The sequence below is a fragment of the Syngnathus typhle genome, linkage group LG20, assembly GCF_033458585.1.
Source record: "Syngnathus typhle isolate RoL2023-S1 ecotype Sweden linkage group LG20, RoL_Styp_1.0, whole genome shotgun sequence".
Lineage (NCBI taxonomy): Eukaryota > Metazoa > Chordata > Actinopteri > Syngnathiformes > Syngnathidae > Syngnathus > Syngnathus typhle.
The window spans coordinates 1,683,974-1,702,849 of NC_083757.1; the positions used below are offsets into that span (position 1 = coordinate 1,683,974).

At 46.2% G+C, this 18,876-nt stretch overlaps 3 protein-coding genes across 13 annotated transcripts in view; 2 read left to right on the forward strand and 1 right to left on the reverse strand.

The window, feature by feature from the left end:
• Positions 1 to 3,515, reverse strand: part of LOC133144539 (collagen alpha-1(IX) chain-like) — a 15,304-nt gene extending 11,789 nt beyond the window's left edge. For 2 of the 4 annotated variants that reach the window (XM_061267316.1, XM_061267314.1), the window contains exons 1-2: positions 3,373 to 3,515; positions 2,828 to 2,966 (exon numbers count right to left, since the gene is read on the reverse strand). In XM_061267316.1, the coding sequence (XP_061123300.1) occupies positions 2,828 to 2,907 (80 nt within the window). In that variant the 5' untranslated portion in view covers positions 2,908 to 2,966; positions 3,373 to 3,515. The remainder of the gene's footprint in view (positions 1 to 2,827; positions 2,967 to 3,372) is intronic. The other 2 variants (XM_061267317.1, XM_061267318.1) reach the window with 2 other exon arrangements.
• Positions 1,491 to 15,098, forward strand: fam135b (family with sequence similarity 135 member B). Of its 5 annotated transcripts, XM_061267310.1 has the most exons (20): positions 1,491 to 1,914; positions 3,813 to 3,911; positions 4,354 to 4,433; positions 6,868 to 7,010; positions 7,813 to 7,883; positions 7,948 to 8,121; positions 8,183 to 8,309; positions 9,600 to 9,759; positions 9,827 to 9,876; positions 9,947 to 10,102; positions 10,581 to 10,654; positions 10,728 to 10,882; positions 10,938 to 12,369; positions 12,449 to 12,615; positions 12,703 to 12,794; positions 12,862 to 12,959; positions 13,078 to 13,229; positions 13,325 to 13,435; positions 13,516 to 13,629; positions 13,690 to 15,098. In XM_061267310.1, the coding sequence occupies exons 2-20, from the start codon at positions 3,835 to 3,837 to the stop codon at positions 13,893 to 13,895; spliced, it is 3,639 nt and encodes a 1,212-aa protein (XP_061123294.1). In that variant the 5' UTR covers positions 1,491 to 1,914; positions 3,813 to 3,834; the 3' UTR covers positions 13,896 to 15,098. The 5 variants fall into 5 exon arrangements, with proteins under 5 accessions (XP_061123294.1, XP_061123297.1, XP_061123293.1 ...); XM_061267313.1 differs by lacking the exon at positions 1,491 to 1,914 and having other exon boundaries at positions 3,521 to 3,911; positions 10,734 to 10,882; XM_061267309.1 differs by lacking the exon at positions 1,491 to 1,914 and having other exon boundaries at positions 3,523 to 3,911.
• Positions 15,099 to 17,234: 2,136 nt separating this feature from the next.
• Positions 17,235 to 18,871, forward strand: zgc:114119 (Mediator of RNA polymerase II transcription subunit 30-like). Of its 4 annotated transcripts, XR_009710745.1 has the most exons (6): positions 17,235 to 17,395; positions 17,617 to 17,847; positions 17,910 to 18,068; positions 18,136 to 18,225; positions 18,302 to 18,459; positions 18,539 to 18,871. XR_009710745.1 is itself a non-coding variant. In XM_061267501.1 (5 exons), exons 2-5 carry the CDS (start codon positions 17,629 to 17,631, stop codon positions 18,395 to 18,397), a joined length of 564 nt encoding a protein of 187 aa, XP_061123485.1. In that variant the 5' UTR covers positions 17,235 to 17,395; positions 17,617 to 17,628; the 3' UTR covers positions 18,398 to 18,871. The 4 variants fall into 4 exon arrangements, 3 of the variants coding, with proteins under 3 accessions (XP_061123485.1, XP_061123487.1, XP_061123486.1); XM_061267501.1 differs by having other exon boundaries at positions 18,302 to 18,871; XM_061267503.1 differs by having other exon boundaries at positions 18,305 to 18,871.
• The last annotated feature ends 5 nt before the right edge of the window (positions 18,872 to 18,876 follow it).

The following is an 18,876-nucleotide window of genomic DNA, read 5'->3' on the forward strand; positions in this document are numbered from 1 at the left end:
CCTGTTGCGTTGACGTCAACTCGCCTTGTTATTATGCTCTGTGCCAACCGGTGGCAATTCTCCCTTCGCCTTAATAGAGACGGCGTGCCAGACCGACCATGTGTCCAGTTGATATAATTAGAGCAAGAACACACAGAACCAGCAGTAAGAAAGAGAAAAAAAAGAGTGTTTTTGTTTCCCCCCACCCCCCTCCCCCCAATCAGGCCTCGTGACTAGTACACTCATGACCTGTGGATGTAAGCAGCCCCGCCCTGGAGCTGGACTCCAGCTGGATCTTCCCTTGTAAATGTCAAAGTCACAATAGTGGGAGGCCACGGAAACATCTACCGTAATTTTCGGACTATAAGTCGCACCCGAGTATAAGTCGCACCAGCCATAAAATGCCCAAAAAAGTGAAAAAAACATATATGTATATAAGTCGCTCCTGAGTATAAGTCGCCCCCCCACCCAAACTATGAAAAAAAAAAAACGCGACTTATAGTCTGAAAATTACGGTACAAGTTGTTACTGCATCCAGGTCAGTTATGGAATGATGGTGCTAAGTCTGCCTTCCATATTCAAATGTGATTGAAAGTCTTCCGTTTTATTACTCTTGGATGACCCGGATGTCGGCGTCCTTGCGGCCGAACCTCTTTGAAAATTCCGACAGGCTTTTTCGTCCTAATAGTACGGCGGACGTTTGGGGGGGGGGGGGGGGGGGAAATCAATAGCGCTTCCATCTTTAATCAAGAGTGCTCCTCCAAGCCGATGGCAGAATGCCATGTGCGAAAAGCTACGATTGACTTTGGCATTTTAAAAGCAAGGTGAAGACGGGAGGGAGGGCCGCTCACGCAACTTAAAGGAACAGCGCAATCATTTCATCTATCAAATTAAATGTGTTGTTTATCGATCCATCTTGCGTCCGTCTGTCTATTTTCCTAGGCCGCCGGTCCGGGTTGTTGAATTCTTACACCAGGGCTGGAAAATGAAATGATTGAATAATGAAATAACTCAAATGCTATTTAATGATCTTGCTTTAAAAAGTATCTATCTATTCATCCCTGACTGTGGATAGTAAGGGAAAAAATGACTAGACAATTACAAACCACTTTTAGTGCCTTTTTTTTTTTTTTCTTTCCAAGCGGCAGTGACCTTTTGATATTTGATTAAATTGGCTGGTACGTTTCAAAGCGACTGTGTGTTTCAAATTCCTCTTCTTGTAGCCTGACATGAATTGACAAGTGCTTCCATAGCTGTCACTTGCACTGACCGCCCTTGAACTCACCACGGATGCTGTTTCAGACATGCATCATCATAATAATGACAACATTGGGTTACTTTAAGCCAAGGTTAGGCAAATGATTTCTTCCCGCCACTAATCTATTGTGTTGATCTCTTGCAGGTTGCATCAACACATTGCCAGCATGATTGATCCTTTTTCCTCATTTGAAGGCTCACTTCAGCTTTTAGTGGGCTGGCTCTGATGTCAGCCGGCTGGTTGGCCGGCTGGCCGCGCCGTGCCAGAGTGCAGCAGCGGGACACGAGCGCTCACACACGTCGCCGCGTCTGCACGCTTTACTATTAATACCGCAGCCGTCCACCGCGAGTGGACTGGATGCCGGAGGGCGAAGGCGGATTAAGCAACAGACGCCCAAATTTGGCATCCCCCCCATCCTCCTCCTCCTCCTCCTCTCCGCCATGTGGATTGGAGAGACATGGATTGATGAAGAGCGATAGAGCACGCGCGGGAGAGGGAAAGTGGGGGGGACTGCAGTACACGCAGGGTCTGGATGAATAACCATGGCAACAGCAGCAGCGGCAGCAGCAGCAGCCGCCGCCGTCGTAGTCCTGCAAGCGGAGATATAAACATTGCACAGGAGCGCATCCATCTGCATTAACTCTCTGGATCGTCTCACTTCCTGGATCGCTGTTAAGGTAAGCACGTCGGATTTGCTCCGGCAGAATCGGTGGCGCTTGCGTGCACGCGCGCGGGTTCGGACAGTACCGAGCAGACGTGAAAGGTCTTAGTATAGACAATGATGTTGAGACTCGGTGAGCATCACTAGGTGCTATTTCGGATGAGCGCTTGTCCGTGTTTAACTTTCTCTTAAATGCATCACTGTTGAGATGAGGAGAAGTCAAGTCATCCAACTCGAAGTTCAAATAAAGTACTTTGGGAATATGCCGAAGCTAGAACGTGGGAAGCAAAATATGCACCGGAATGTTTGCGTACGTGTTTGCGTGCGGATGAGCAAATAGGCCTTGACCTCCGCCAAGGCTTGAAAGTAGACCCTACTTTGTTAGATGAAGAAGATCAGTGCACAGTTTGGTGTTGACAAATTCATCAATTGGTCTGTTATGCACTTAGTGACATTTCGGGGCCAAACAAGCAATGCTTAAGAAGGGGGAGGAGCTACGATATCGTCACAGGCCATAGCCTTGTCTAAAATAAAATATAAATAAAGTAAATTAAAAAAAAAAACTATATATAAATAAAAAAAAATAAAAAGGGCCTTTATGACCCACAAGTAAATAAAAAAAACTATATATGAATAAAAAATAAATTAAAAAAGGCCTTCATGACCCACATTTAATGCCGCCATATAATTAGTTTTGCACCGTTCCAAACATCGGTGCACATGTGCCATGCGTGTGCCTTGCAGATAAGCAGGTTTCGTGTTGCGTTCCCTCATGTGACTGCAACAGCAGAGCAGGAGAGCACGAGATCGTGTGGCTGCGTCGCAACAGGCGGGAGAACAAATGGTCACTGTCATGCCTAGCTTAGCACATGACAGATGGAAGAGCACACCAACAAGTGTGCAAAGAGGCGGGTGGCAAAAATGCTCACCTTATTACATTCCTTCGCCACAGTAAAGAATCCATTTTGGCCCGGTGATGGCGATGACACATGACGTTCAAAACATGCATGTCCAGGCAGCGGCTAAGAGCTTAGTACGCCACCATCGGGGTCGTGTGTGTGTGTGTTTCTGCAAAGATTATGACATCACATGATTTCTGGCTCAGTGTTTTCCTGCCAAGGACACATTGTCTCAGCTTTTCTGGGAACTGCATGGCTTTTTTCTGCAGAAAAACAATTGCTCAGGCATAGAAGGCAAAAAAAAAAAAAACTTCTGATAGATTTGCAGCTCGCAAAATGACATAAGGAGATACTTTCTCATGTCGTCATCAACCAACGGCAGTCGAGGGCCTCTCTCGTTGTCAGCGCCGGCCGGGCTCTGCACCGACATAATTAGCCGATTGATGAATTTTCAAGCTACGCCTATTAATAAAGTCGCTGACGTCTGCCTTGCCCGCGCGTGCCGGCGTTATGTAATAAGCACATGACAAAGATAGATTGTTTTAAGGCGAGTAGGTACACAATGTTCATCTTACCGCTCCGTGCCCACTCGACTTGTTTCTTGAGAAAGGAGGCGGTAGAATTATTGAGAAGTGAAGGAATTAAATACCAAAGTATTCTCTTTGAACTCAAAAGCTTCTGTTCTCGGAAGCTGCCCGTCATTGTCAAAGCAAGTGCAGAGTCGGCACATTGAGAGAAACCAGTTTTTTTTCTGCTTTGGTGTATTTCCACAATCCATATAAAATGTCTGCATGTTCCCCCCCCCCCCCCTCCCCCATGAGTGGAAGAGCTGATTCACGTCTACACATTTGAGTCTTTTGTCCAAATGAGATCCAGACATTGTTGGTTAAACAGAAAGCAAACACGCTGTGTTTGTGGCAGTTAAGCCGCAGGGCTGTGTGTCATACACTGAGGATATTTTTAGAAATTGAATTGTAACTAATCATGATGTCGTTGTTGTATCTTCCCTTGACAGGTGATGACTGGGACACGATATCATGTCTGAAGTTCAGGGAACGTTGGAGTTTTCCATAGAGCTGCACAAGTTTCACAATGTGGATCTTTTTCAGAGAGGGTAAGAAATTGAAAGTTATTAAATAATTGAGAAAATGCAATGGGTTGGTTTGTACAATCCCCAAAACAAGATGGACTATTTGCATCTCTGTGTTTTACTCTTAACTGGTATTGACCCAATTGCCATTAACATCTATTATGTATCTATCGACTGTCTGAAAAGCCATTTGTGTACTTGCCTCTGTCAAAGCTTTCATCTTTGGAATTGTTGTCATTGCACCACTGATGTGATGATTATCTTTACAGCCACATTTTGCTCTCCTTAATTGTCCAACGTGTCCCCGGAGAGAGAGCTGAGACGTAAAGCAATATCGATTTTAATTTGCTCTTCTTGATTCCCATCGGCTGGGCTGCCATTTTGAATTCCTTTTGGATTTATGTCGCCCAAAAACTTGAATCTGTACTTGTTTTTGTGACATATGTGCACAAACATGTTCCATCAGGTTCTACCAAGTCCGAACGGGGTTGAAGGTTTCCCCTCGAGTGCTCCACAGGTTAATAGTGACGGCGCAAGACAATGCAGGTGAGTGCCAATCAATCAATATAAACAACAAATAGAAATGTAAATAATAGGAGTGTAAATCACGGGGTTTGTCACGATACGATATCATATCGATACAAAGAACCACGATACGATATTTGCCGATATCTTAAACCCTGCTGTGATTCATTCACGATACATCGCGATATAGTGCTCTACGATCGATACATATATATATATATTTTTTTAAATAAAAAATATAGAACAATATCCTGATTTATAACAATTCATACGCAAAATCAACAAGGTACTGCAAACTCTTTATTTAGGAAATGACAAGAGTATTGTAGTATACAAAGTGCTTATTTTAACACTGAACTTTGTTTTTTCTTTAAATGTGCGGCGAGATTTGTGCTCCCTGAATATTTGATCACCGCATGGCAGGATTTACAAACTGCACGTGTTTTGTCCGTTGATTCGTTGAGTCATCTTTTCTTTGGAATCCAAAGTGCTTCCAAAGAATGACTTGAAGCCTAAAGGGGAGCCAATTTCCTCGTCTTTTTGGACACTAGCCATAGCACCAGCCCAGGAGCCGCCGCGTACTAGTTGTCGACTCCCCTTTCACGTGCCTGCTCTGCTCACAACACAACACGCCGCGCCACTGCTCCCGGAAAGAGGAAGCAAGCAACAATGAACTGGATTTCAAAATAAAGTCGCGTCTAAAACGCGGCGATATAAATCGATGTTTACGTTTAGCATCGATGCCAATAAATCGTAGAGCCTTATATCGATTAATCGATGAATCGTTACACCCCTAGTAAATAACAATATGGAGTCTTCTGAGTTCCACAAGCAACATGGCTGCTCGATCGCTTCCCGCTCGTAATCAATGTTCATTCAAGTATTTTCACATGATGACTTCGTCCTCTATACAAAGGTGAAATACAATCACGCACGCTCAATTTACATACTTGACATCTCTTTTTTTTTTTTTTTTTTTTTTTTGAGCCTTGCAATCTGCTTCCTCAGCTATCCAGGAAGCCGATTCACTGACAATAATGATTCACAGGAATCACGGTTATTTTTAGCTTCCCCCGCACTGGCGAGTCGTGTGTGTGTGTGTGTGTCTTTGGCAGATTGTGGGGATCTGGCTCTTACAAAAAAAGAGGTTGTTCTTTAGAGGACAAGAAAGGATTGAGCTGAGAGGAATGGAAAAAAAAAGAGAAATTTGCCACATTTTCACAAGGTCACGAATTACGCTTGACATTTCGCTCATTGCGCCCCAGACGAGCGTGACGGATTGCGTCAAACACTCAAGTGAAGCGATTCACGACGGCTGTTCACTCGCCATGATGATTTTCAAAGCGGGATGTCGTAGGATCACGAAGAGCAATTGTACGCTGAGACTTTTGGGGGGGTTTATTGTTAGGACACACACATTAATACACAGCAGATGTAGCATACCGGAGGCGCTGAACAGATTATTTCAGGCACAGAATGACTGTGACCGAAGCTTAGGGGCATTTGAGCAAGTTTTAAAGTGCAGGATGTGATAACGCCCTAAAAAGGGGTACAGACGGAAGCGGCTCATTATGCAATAAGCGTTTGATGTGTGACATGTTACTTCCAAAATGTAAGGATATTATGTTGTTTTGATTGACGGATGTCTTGAAGGCTTTTAACAAAGCCGCCGTCGGCGTTCATTAGTCTTTCGGCCTGGTCTGAATTATTTGAGAGAGGCTGTTTAAAATGAATGGCGAGCTGGCTTTATTATATATATTTTTTAAATCAGTGGTACTCTGTGAAAAATAAATGTTGTTTCATTTGGAAAGTGTTTTGTCAGCTCTTGCATCATTCCTAAATAGCAGCCTACTTGTCGATTCTGGCCCGGGTACTTAAGTCGAAAATTTAAGTAAGTCTGGAAATGCATTTCAATTGCAGTCCAAAACTAGCCCAACACATCCTTTTTCGGAGTCCGGCACTCGGGTCTCCTTCACACATCCAACAAGTCTTTGACACGAGTCACACACTCCCCCACTCGTCAGCTTTGAGGCCGTTTGATGCGACGGCGGCGGCGTTATCAGGAGCGAGCCTTCCCCCCCCCACCGCCACCCGTGGAGAGAGGCAGCCTTTAAGACCCAAACAGGCACACCGCCTCTGCGGGACGTCTTAAAGGCCTCTCGGGCCTCACGGCTGGATGCCCGTGCTGCTTGTGTGAAAATAGCACCAGACCAGACAAGAGAGCATATCATGGCTTCCCATGTGTGCTGTTTTGATCCGTGCAAATAAATAACATTTAAATTGTGCAACAGTTTTGATCCTTGCAACTAGCTCAATCAAATAAATGTTTCATTTATGATCCAGCCGCAACCTTGAAGTGCAGCATTCGAAATCCAACGGGACGCATTTGCATATGTACAGCGACATCCTGTCACGTCGCCGCTTGCGCCGTAACGTATGCCATGTTGTCGCCCAGCAGGCGAATGCAGCTTCAGCTCCCCGGGGGTGTACGAGGGCGTCGTGTTCAGCCGGATCTTCCAGATCCTTTACAGGAACGAGGATATCTCTGTCAACGACAGCATGGTCTTCAAAGTGCATCTGCTGCTGGATGGAGAGCGGGTGAGTCACCCCGGTGACATTTCCTGCACCCACGTACATTTTTTCTGTGCGTCACCTTATTAGATTGTGAAACTGCGGCCGTCTAAATGAAAACTTGCGCATCTGGTTCTGTGCGGTTTCCAACTTATTTTGTGCATCATTTGCTCCCGCGCATCATTTAGCATTCTGCGTCAGCGTGAAGGTGACGTGCACAAAATCATATTTGCAGAAGGGATGTGCACGTTGGAACTGGTTGTGGGTATTAATTCTTAAAAAAAAAAAAAAAAAAAACTGCTTGAATTACAAATGACGGAAAGCAAAAAAAAAAAGTCGACCTTTTTTTGCTAGACACGAAATGAGGGAACGCCACGCCGGGTGTCCCAAAGGCCCTCTGGGCTCATTAACCTTTCGGAGGTTATCTGCGTTGAGCTCCTATCCGGAGATAACGCCGACCAAAATAGCCCCTCGCTTCCCGCCTTATTGGCATCTGATCGATGGCCGTGAGGAAAAATGGCCGCCTTCGCTGTTGTTTGGGACGCAGCAGGGGATGCGCTCTCATCGCCGCCGCCACCGTGCAAATCTATTACCGCGGCTAACCTTCAAAAGAATCCATTCGTTCTCTTTCATGCACGTTTGTTTTGGCCCCTTTGATTTAATTCTCTTACTTTGCATGAGATTAGAAGACACGTAGGACGTCACATGACACATTTGCAAGCCAGAGAGAACATGATTAAAAAAATGCTTTGAAAGACTTTAATCAGATCAGGTTTGATCCCGGATTTACCGCACCATGGGAATCATCTCCATGTTCTTGTCTTTGTAGCTGGAGGAGGCCCTCGGCGAGGTGGACTTCCAGTTGAAGCTGGATCTTCACTTCACCGACAACGAGCAACAGTAGGCGTCGTCACGGGCGATTTTGGTAATCGTGGTCATCCTGATCGATGGCTTCCTTTCCCAGGTTGGCCGACGTGGTCTCGGTCCCGTTGATCAGCAGCCGAACCCTCGACCTGCACTTCCACCCGCAGAGAGGCTTGCATCACCACGTTCCCGTCATGTTCGACTACTTCCACCTGTCCGTCATTTCCGTGTCCATCCACGCCTCACTGGTTGCCTTACATCAGCCTCTGATCAGGTAGCACAAAGGTTCTTCTCATGTGATCTTCTCGGACATACTTTGTATCTTCTCCGTCCAGCTTTGCTCGCACGGGGAAGGGCTCCTGGCTGGGAAGAGGCTCAGCGGAGAGCACCGCCGAGCCAGCTGCCGTCTCTGTGGAAAACCTCGTCTTGGGAGCGGGCTACTGCAAGCCCATCATCTCCGAGGTATGACGCGGGAAGTCCCGCTCCGAGTGAATGTTATCCCTTGTTGACGTAGGAGATGATCCGTTTGCCGGACTGATGTTGCTTATGTGTCATCCTCGGGATTGGTCACGTGAAGCTCAAAAAGCAGATTACAAGGTTTAAAACTCAGATGATGAGTTTTTTTTTTAAGGTCCAACCCACAAACTGGGTGCCACTCATATCTAAATTGACAACTGCACAGTTTCAGTTTTTTAAACTGGCAACTCGTGTTCCTTCCGACGTCACCGTCTCTCCATTGTAAATCTTAATGAGCGAGCCCATCTTGCTTTGATTCCCACCCCTGGCTGGCCACTTTAATAAGCTCGAGACCAGGACCAGGAAGAGGGAGGGTGGAGGGAGGGAGGGGTGGTGGTGCTGAGATGTCTTCTTTTGATCCCCGTAATGAGTTTTTACTCTCAAGCGCCACGTCGCTGCAGGTGAAAAAGCTTTCCAACTCGCTCAACTTTATGGCACGAAGCCAATTTTTGTCAGTCCAACCCAAAACGACGTTTCTTGGATAATGACTAGTTCAAACAAAAACATGGCCGCCTGTCACGCTGCTTATAAGTCAAGTGAATTATGAAAGTAAACATCCAGATGTTCCTTCCTGGTTTTCTGATACTGAGCTGTCGCGATTACAGAGCGCACGCAGGTATGATGAGAGGGCCCGCCCAAAGGGAAAATTACAGTATGTCCGCACAAACGGCAACCAGGCATGAGCCATTTTGGATTTTTTTCTCTTTTGTTTGGATGGCAGAACAAAAACATCAGGTCTGGTCAAGGTCAAGGAGATATCAGATATGGAGGCTCCTCCAAATGATACATCTAAATGAGTTAGTTTTTATATTCTGTTCTGTGCCAGGCAGACATCCCGACGCTAATCGAGATGTGTACCGTAAATTCCGGACTATACGCCGCACCGGACTATAAGCCGCACCAGCTAGAATTGGGGGATATTTTAGTTTTTTTCTTATATAAGCCGCACCTGACTATAAGCCGCAGGGTTCAAAATTTTGGAAAAAAGTTGCGGCTTATAGTCCGGAATTTACGGTATTTCGCCGGCGAGTGGCTCAAAAGTAGTCTGTGTTTAAGAGCCTTTTTTTTTTTTTTTCCCTCCCGCCTTTTTTGATCTCCCACGTAATGACCACGACTTTGCTAACGTGCAAAAAGGCCCACATTTAACGGGAGTGCAGTCACCGGGCGCCTTTCCTGCACGTGGCGGGTTGACGACTGACCTACAAAGCGGCTGACATTTGCCTCTTCTCTCCCCAGGGGAGCTTTTATGTGCCCAGTGAGGACGGCCTGCAGAGAGCGTACACTTGGCACAGAAGACTCTGTCGCCTTCTGCTGGCGGCGCAGGCCGCGCTCAACAGCTACTGCACCGCGTTGATGAAGGAAGTGCCGCAGCTCCAGCAGATACCGCTGGACACAGGTCGAATGAGGTCAACGGATTATTCTAATCGAATATTTTGATGACACTCATTTCGACTTTATCCCAGAAGTCCTGCCAGCGGAAGAGACGCTGAATCAGCTCGCATTAGAGTTACAGGTACGCGAGTGTGGGAAAAGGGAAATGTCACTTTGAGAGGAAGTCATAAGATACGTTGTGTCCACGCCAGCTGCAAGAGGGCCGCGAGAAGGTGGCCGAGCAGATCAGCGCCGACGTGGGCCACCTCTGCACGCAGCTGAGCGCTCTGTGGAGTGGCTTTCTGGAATCGGCCGTGCTCAATCCGCACGTCCTCTCCTACTTGGCTCAGGAGCATCACACGCTCAGGGTGAGAGCCAAAGAACCAGGAATCCATTTTTTTTTAGAACTAGCAGTTGCATTTTTTATCCATTTTGGATCTTTTTTCGTCATCCAGCGATTGTGCAAAAAAGACTTCGGACTCGCACACCTTAAATGGAATTTTGCCGACAAGTCGTTCTATCTTCGGCGGCAAGTGCTGCGTCATCAGCGTCCCGTTTAAAATGAATCGTAAGGCTCGTTGGCTGCCTCTCTCTCTCTCGGTGGGGCGATGGTGCTTTGTTGTCTGAAAGTAATCAACATGTTTGCTTTTGAAGTACCCCGTCGTGGCGGGATGCTGGCAAGCTTTCACACGTCGGTGGAATTTCAACGAACGCATTTTCCGTAATTATCTTGGCCGAGAAGTCTCGTCCTGCCGGCGATTTGTTGTCAGCGACGTTTTGAAATGAGAGAATGACACAATCATCAGCACCTAATCACAGCTCAGCGCCATCTTTTCTTTCTCGTAGGTGAGGAGATTTTCCGAGGCGTATTTCTTCACAGAGCACCCCAAAGAGACATCGCTGCTATTTCAAGAGGAGCTGTAAGTATAGGAAGGAGAAAAAAAACTCATCTGGATGAGCCTCTTGATGAAATGATTCTTTGTACGTGGCAAGAATCAGCAGACAGGGCCAGGTTGCCGCAGAAGTGCGCTCTTCAGACTACTTGGCCAAAATGCCTCCTTTACCTGTCGAGTGCCTGGACATTGATGGAGACTGGAACAGCCTTCCCATCATCTTTGAGGACCGATATGTGGAGTTTGCTCCTAAAGGTAAACCAAATGGCGGATTTGCTCGAGAAGGGTCATGACCATTTTGTCTTTGCAGACTTGGCGCCCCACGCGACGACATCCGACGATCACGCCCCAAGCGCTCTGAGGGCCAAATGCTTCGAAGTCTCCCAAGATCCTTCAGATAGTGACGACTGTATGGATTTGACCACCTATGTGTCGCTCATAGGAAAGCAAAGCAGACTTTCTCAGGATACGATCCCAATGGAGAAAAGAATAGATGGACCGGTAGCAGAGCCCAAGGACATCTCATCAGTCAAAGATCTCCATTCTCATCCAACAGAAGTTGTTCTCGTTCCAGAAGATGCCATCAATGATACCTCAAAGGACAACGTTAGCCAAAACAGTGAGGACGCTCCAGTTAGCACCCCCGTGCTCTCCACGCCTTCTTTTTCATCTTCTTCTCCCAGCCGTCTGGCAAAGGAGGCGTCCCATCGAGGAGGCGCGGTCCTCCCGAAGATCATAAAGCGCTCGTCCTCGGTCATTTCAGACTCTGGTATCGAGAGCGAGCCCAGCTCCGTGGCGTGGCCCCTGGAAGCGGTGCTGCGGGCTCCGCCCCCTTTGGATTTTTCCAGCCAACGGGAAATCCGCCGGCGGAAAGCGCTCCGGCACCCGGTTCTCCGAAGCTCCTTGGAGGGCCTGCAGATGGAGAGCAACGGTAGCATTCCCAGCGGCGGTATACAGGCCTCGTTGACGTCCATCAGCTCGTTGCCGTACGAGGACGAACGGGAGCAGAGCCACGGCGGCAAACTGACCAAATCCGTGTCCGCGCCGCAGATCAGTAGCCCGGATGACGAGCGCGGGACTCAAATTCAGGATGCCTCAAGTCGTTCAGAACAACAAACCCAGCCGTCGGAATCGGCCATTTTCCACGCAAGTTCCGAAATGCCAAATCGTCCTCAAAACCTTCCAGCCGCTCACAAATCCAGCTCGGCGGAGGGCCCCGGTGGTCCGCTTCCCAACGGCCGCGGGGAGAATGTAAATCATCACATCGGCGGGGTGAGTGTCTCTGTGGAGGATGTACATCTTGCCGCTTTGGAAGCTGGACACGAGTTAAGCGCTAGAATAAACGCAACGGGGCAGCCGGGTGTCATCGACGTCGACGAGACTCATCACCAAGTTGATTCCTCGCAACCTTGGCAAGGCTCCGATGAGATGGCTCGCAACGGGATAGCGGCCAGCCAGAACGAAGCCGCCCATGAGCCCACGAAAAGCTCCAAGGCGCCCAACTCGGGCCTGGCCTTCGTCAATAAGAAGATGGTGGAGGTGGTGAACATGTCGGTGTCGTGCGCGCCTACTTGCCTGCCCTTTTCTAGTGTTCTAAAAGACTCTCCGTCCGTGAGCGGCATGTCCACTCGCCCGACTACCTCACCTATCACCAATCAGCCGCTGGGCTCCTTCGGTATCATCTCCCCGACGTTAGCCAACCAGCTCGGCGTTGACCACCAGGCCAACGAACGCATGCTGAGGTTCGTTTTTTTTTTTTTTTTTTAAATGCATCTGTTTTTATTTTTCGAACAATCTCTTCTGATTTGCTTCCACATCCAGTTTCTTCAAAGCCAAAGAGGAGCTTTTTAAAGGGATGAGCTTCCAAGGCGGCCTATATAGCGACCTCCCTCTGCTGGCGTCCGACCTGCCCTACTTCCCTCCCGAGGAGGACGACGAGGAATTCGACGACGGCATACACTTGGTGGTGTGCGTGCACGGCCTAGATGGTGAGAGCCGAGTCATTTTCCATCTCTGCTTGCTTATCAAAAGAATTCTGACATTGTGCCTGATTTGATTTTTTTTCTTGTTCCCAGGAAACAGCGCGGACCTTCGCCTGGTGAAGACGTTCATCGAGTTAGGCCTGCCGGGATCCCGGCTGGACTTTCTCATGTCGGAAAGGAACCAGGTACATTTGTAGATGAAGTCGGGTGAATTTGAATAAAAAAAAAAAAACAATTTTTTTGTCTTTGCAGGCCGACACGTTTGCTGATTTCGACACCATGACGGACAGATTGCTGGATGAGATTATCCAACACATCCAGTTGTACAATCTCACCATCGGCAGAATAAGGTCAGTTTGCAGGCACAATATTAGGTACTCCTCAACTACAGCTATTTCGATCATAAATATGAAGATAATTATTGCTTAATGCTTCCACTTGAGGAAATTTCGTCATTGTTTTTCCCAGCTTCATCGGACACTCCCTGGGGAACGTCATCATCCGCTCGGTGCTGACGAGACCTCGCTTCCGCTGTTACCTGGCCAGGCTGCACACGTTCCTCTCGCTGTCCGGCCCGCACCTGGGCACGCTGTACAACAACAGCACGCTGGTCAGCACGGGTGAGGTGGAGAGGATGAAGCTTTGGGATTTCCAATCATGTGTCCTCCTACCTCCTCGTAATTTCACAGGAGCGTGTCTTTATGTGTGTGTTAAGGTCTGTGGTTGATGCAGAAGCTGAAGAAATCGGGATCCTTGCTGCAGCTCACCTTCAGAGACAATCTGGACCCGCGGAAGACCTTTCTTTATCTCCTCAGTCAGAAACCGGGTAGGAAAGGAGAAAAAGAAAAAAAATCGATAAGCTTATTTGGCGTCATGAGTGTGAGAAGTTATTTTCAACTCCGCCAGGGCTCCAGTTCTTCAAAAACGTCGTGCTGGTGGCGTCTCCGCAGGACCGTTACGTTCCTTTCCACTCTGCCCGAATAGAGATGTGCAAAACGGCTCTCAAAGACAAAAGCACAGGTATTTATCCATCCATCAAAGAAAAATACATTTCAAATGATCAATAAATGTCATCCATAGGCCCCGTGTACACAGAGATGATCAACAACCTTCTGCAGCCTCTCGTGGAGGCCAAAGATTGCCGGTTAATCCGTCAGAACGTTTTCCACGCTCTACCCAACACGGCCAACACGCTGATCGGCCGAGCCGCCCACATCGCCGTCCTGGACTCTGAACTTTTCCTGGAGAAGTTCTTCTTAGTGGCAGGGCTGGACTACTTCAAATAACATACTGTCATGTACATACTAAGGAAGGAGGTGAATATTTGTGGGTTAGCCATGCGTGTTTGTGACGTGCTCACCTAGCGTGAGTGTGACGACTAGTAGCCGTGCAAATTGTAACATAAACATGGAACATCTTTCCAGCAGAGATGCTTGCCTTATCACTAACCTCTCGGCTAATTGCGCCACGTTCCCTTTGCGGAAAGAATTCCACTAGCATTCATCGCCGTACGAGTAGCCACCTGTCGACGTCAAATGCAAAATCTCGAAAAGACTTTTTTTTTTTACATCCCGTTATGTAGCTTTAATCATACCTCTCTAATTGCGTCAATCATATTTGACTATTTTCTTGAGAGTGGCAATATCATTCCGAAAGTCTCATCTTACTCCTGATCTATATAAATAGAGTATTGATCGGATGTCATTTAACATACTTAAGATAATATACTATGCTAACATGAACAGAGCTAAATCAAAATATCATCCATGTGCCCAACCATGAATGGATGGATACGTCTTAGCAAGTATAATCTTGTACTTAATCGTTGTGTGCAATACTACTTGAAATGTTTTTATAGGCGAGTCACTGTAAATGTATGCATTCAATAGACACAAGAGACCTAAATGAATTAAAACAAAAAACATTGGTGGAACACAAGAACCACCAAGAACACACACACACACGCACACACACACTGAAATCTTTTGTGGATAGTCTTTCTCAGAAAAATGGAAGCTGTAGCTACAAATATATTTTCATCTATTGTTGAATGGTGTCTCAATATATTTGTCCATTTATTTATTCTCTGTATTGTCTTTTTTTTTTTGTTGATGAAGTTTTCATGATGTCATTTGGATCACTGCCTCAATTGGAAGGAAGTCTTGTTTGACTAATCCTTGGGAAATTTATAAATTCATAGATCAATGCATTTTTTTTTTTTTTATCCAATTGCCTTTTCCAGCAAGTCCATTATGGGCCCCTTGGGCAGTTTTCCGTCACGCGTGTGAAAAGGTGTTCTCATTGTCAGGAAAATCCTTCATGTATTTAAATGAATGTAAAAAAAAAAAGAAAGTCTAACATCACTGTGAGCACCATGTATTTATTCCATCCAAGTTATTTTGAAATGTATAATATGTAAAGTACAGAGAGAACTACTTCGTCTGTGCCAATTAAACAGATACAGTAATAAAATTGTTTTGCATAAGGTCTTCCATTTGTGTAATTCAGCTCACAATGACTATCAAATGATTGAAACCGTAATAGTAATAAATCGGCACACTCGTCTAAGAACATGTTATACCGCTCCACTTAAGTCTTCATTCATGCAAAACTGTGGAAACATTGCCACCTACCGGCAAGAGAGCAAAACTGCAGCAGAAGGGTCTCATTCTGAATTTGACCTGTAGGTGGCAGCTGTGCATTTTACACGCATATACTGTGCCATGGTGATGTGCATTCCTGTTCATTCAAGTGAACTGAATCTTTAGAATCAGTTCACTCAAAAGATTATTTCAAACGAATCGTTCAACGAATCGTCCTCCCCACACACACACACACATATCCTTTTTTTTTTTTTTTTAATAAATCAAATAATCAAAAATCATGTTCAAAGCTTCACGGAAAGTGAAAAGTGCCACACCTCGGACACTCCATTAGGTACACCGCCATTTTCAAGTGTACCTAATAACAGGCCACTTTATTAGGGAAATATAATGGTCAAAGGTCACAAGTGTCAAGCTCTAGTCCTCAGGGCCGCGTTCCAACATGTTTTCCAAAGTTACCCTCGTTAAAAACACCTGCGTGAAAAGTTTTAGCCACTTTCACGTTCTGCAGGAGCTAAAACTTTTCCCGCAGGTGCGCTTAACGAGGGAATCACTCGGACACTCCATTAGGTACACCGCCATTTTCAAGTGTACCTAATAACAGGCCACTTTATTAGGGAAATATAATGGTCAAAGGTCACAAGTGTCTAGCTCTAGTCCTCGGGGCCGCGTTCCAATATGTTTTCCAAAGTTACCCTCGTTAAAAACACCTGCGTGAAAAGTTTTAGCCACTTTCACGTTCTGCAGGAGCTAAAACTTTTCCCGCAGGTGCGCTTAACGAGGGAATCACACGGACACTTCATTAGGTACATCGCCATTTTCAAGTATACCTAATAACAGGCCACTTTATTAGGGAAATATCATGGTCAAAGGTCACAAGTGTCAAGCTCTAGTCCTCGGGGCCGCGTTCCAACATGTTTTCCAAAGTTACCCTCGTTAAAAACACCTGCGTGAAAAGTTTTAGCCACTTTCACGTTCTGCAGGAGCTAAAACTTTTCACGCAGGTGCGCTTAACGAGGGAATCACACGGACACTCCATTAGGTACACCGCCATTTTCAAGTGTACCTACGTCTCTTGGACACAAGATGATGCCACACCCGCCCTCACCCCCACTTTCTGATTGGCTATTTGATCTGTGACGTCATTCAGACGCCATTTTCACAGGCCACTTCATTAGGGAAAAATCATGGTCAAAGCTTCACGGAAAGTGAAAAGTGCCACACCCGCCCTCACCCCCACTTTCTGATTGGCTGTTTGATCTGTGACGTCATACGGACACTCTATTAGGTACACCGTAGTGATGTGCATTCCAGTTTTTTTTAGGTGAACTGAATCTATTGGTTCACTCAAAAGATTCGTTCAAACCAATCGTTCAATGAATCTCCCCCCAACCCTAAAACACACACACACACACAATGATACGGCTTTTTTTTTTTATATATAAAATATATCTTTATTGTCATATCCAGTGGAAACAACCCATACACATCAAACAATACAACTGGCAGCTGGCGCTGCTGATGGTCGTTCGCGAAGATTCACGAGTAAGTGACAGACATTGCAAACCGACACACTTTATGCCGACATTGATGTTTTAATTTTGTATTTGTTGGATTGTAGTTGATGGTGTTATTATATTGAATGTGTTTGTGTTTGAATAAAAGGTTGAAAAAAAAAAAGTTATGCCGACATTGATGCGCAGGGAGGCAGTTCACTCATTGAGTCCGGATTCGTTCCCTCACTGATCCGTTCTCGCGATGACCAGGAGAAGCGAATCACTCACTCACAGATTCGTTCACTCGCAGATCCATTCAGTATTCGAACGGGAAATGCCATTCACAACTCGCTCGTGAACGGGAAGTGACGTCATTTTCTTCTTCGTTTTGTTTTACGGCGAGGTGGCACCAGCTCCAATGGGCATTACCGACACCTACTGGTTGAAGTCATATGAACTGAAAAAAGAACGAATCACTGTAGGAAGTGATTCATTCACTGAAAAGAAATTCGTTCCTTTGAACGAATCGTTCACTCACGAGACTACTGTGCCAGTAAACATCACAGAAGTAGAATAAGCCGTCCTAAAAAACACACACTGATCATTTCTTGCAAACCGAAACAAAAATACGCCGTTAACCCAAGGATTTTTAGGGTCATAATTCAGCCAAGGGCATCGGAAGTCACGGTATGCATTGTCTATATCCTTCCGTAAGATACAAATGGCTTGGTAAAACGTTCCTCTTTGTTCGGCTACGTTAGCATTTTAGCCTCGGAGCTAAGTGACCAAAACAATGTCGCACTTCATCTTACATTTAAAGCAATCTATCGTGGATCATTTTGATCGCGCTCTGAATAAACACAAACACTTTGCATAATGATCCCGAAAGCTTCGTTGATGTCTCTCAGCTTGGTGTGGTGATGGCAGCACCTTTGCCACAGAAGACGAGCATGGCAGGAATGGCCACACAACAGCAGCAGCAGCAACAGACGGCTTCTATGGCAGCAGGTCAGCCAATGGCACCCCAGGGTGCCCTCAGAGAAATCTCCCCCGTGTTCCTCTGTCGAATTGGGCAGGAAACCGTCCAGGATATCGTCACTCGTACCATGGAGATCTTCCAAATCACACGAGCCACGCAAGTAAGGAAAGCTATGAAAGTCATCAAAGTCAAGGTCAACTTCATATGGGTCCCCTTTTTCAGCTTCCCAATGGTGTGACTCAGAGTCAGGCAATGTACCAAGACCGCTTTGGGAAGCTCCAAGAGCACTTGAGGCAGCTCGCCTTGCTCTTCCGTAAACTTCGTCTCCTGTACGAACGCTGCGTGGAGATGACAGCTGACCTGCAAGAGGGGCCTGCGGAGGTCAGAAAATATTGTCTGCAGAAAATGTGGCAGAAAACGAGATTACATAATATCTCTTTTTTATAAGCTTGTGCCCTATGTTGGAGAAGAGCTGGTGAATGTCAGAGTGGAGACTTGTAGTCCTTCAGTCCACCAGGAGCGAAAAGAGGTCCTTGAGGTAAATGACGTCATATTTACAGGACAGATTGTCATGTATTCCTCACATAGTACTTACTTCTCGTCACCATTGGCAGAAGGTCCGTCAGAAGAACCAGGAGATGAAGGTTCTGATGGATCAGATGAGGAACTTACTGTGGGACGTCAACGCCATGTTGACCCTGAGGAAATGATCAAGCCTGACGGAGAAGCCACACCACATGGCCACGTTTGACATCCACGCTTTTGAACCCTGGCAAGAATTTATGAATGCCAAACTACTAATATGCAAGGGTTCACCATATTATACAATATTTCTTTTTGTTTGGTCACAGTTGAATAACGAACCTTCAAGGCAGCTAAATATTTTCCGAGCACATTTACGGCAAGAGCTTCTGCTGTCGGAACACCCGACGCATCAAATCACAACAGGTAGATCTTCCAAAAAGCACAATGTGGAAATAATGTGCTAATTGTGCTCCTTTGGAGAAGTTAGAGGTGGCCAACCGGCCCCTTGGCAGCTATGTACAGTACAGCTCAGGTGTTTTGTATATGCATGCGCGTGTGTGCTTATCGAGTCTTCCTCACAGAGTTGTTCTGGCTTGTGAATGTAATTTTGTCCTATTTGTCAAATTGTTTTTCTAATAAAAAAAAAAGAAATCCTGCCATTCAT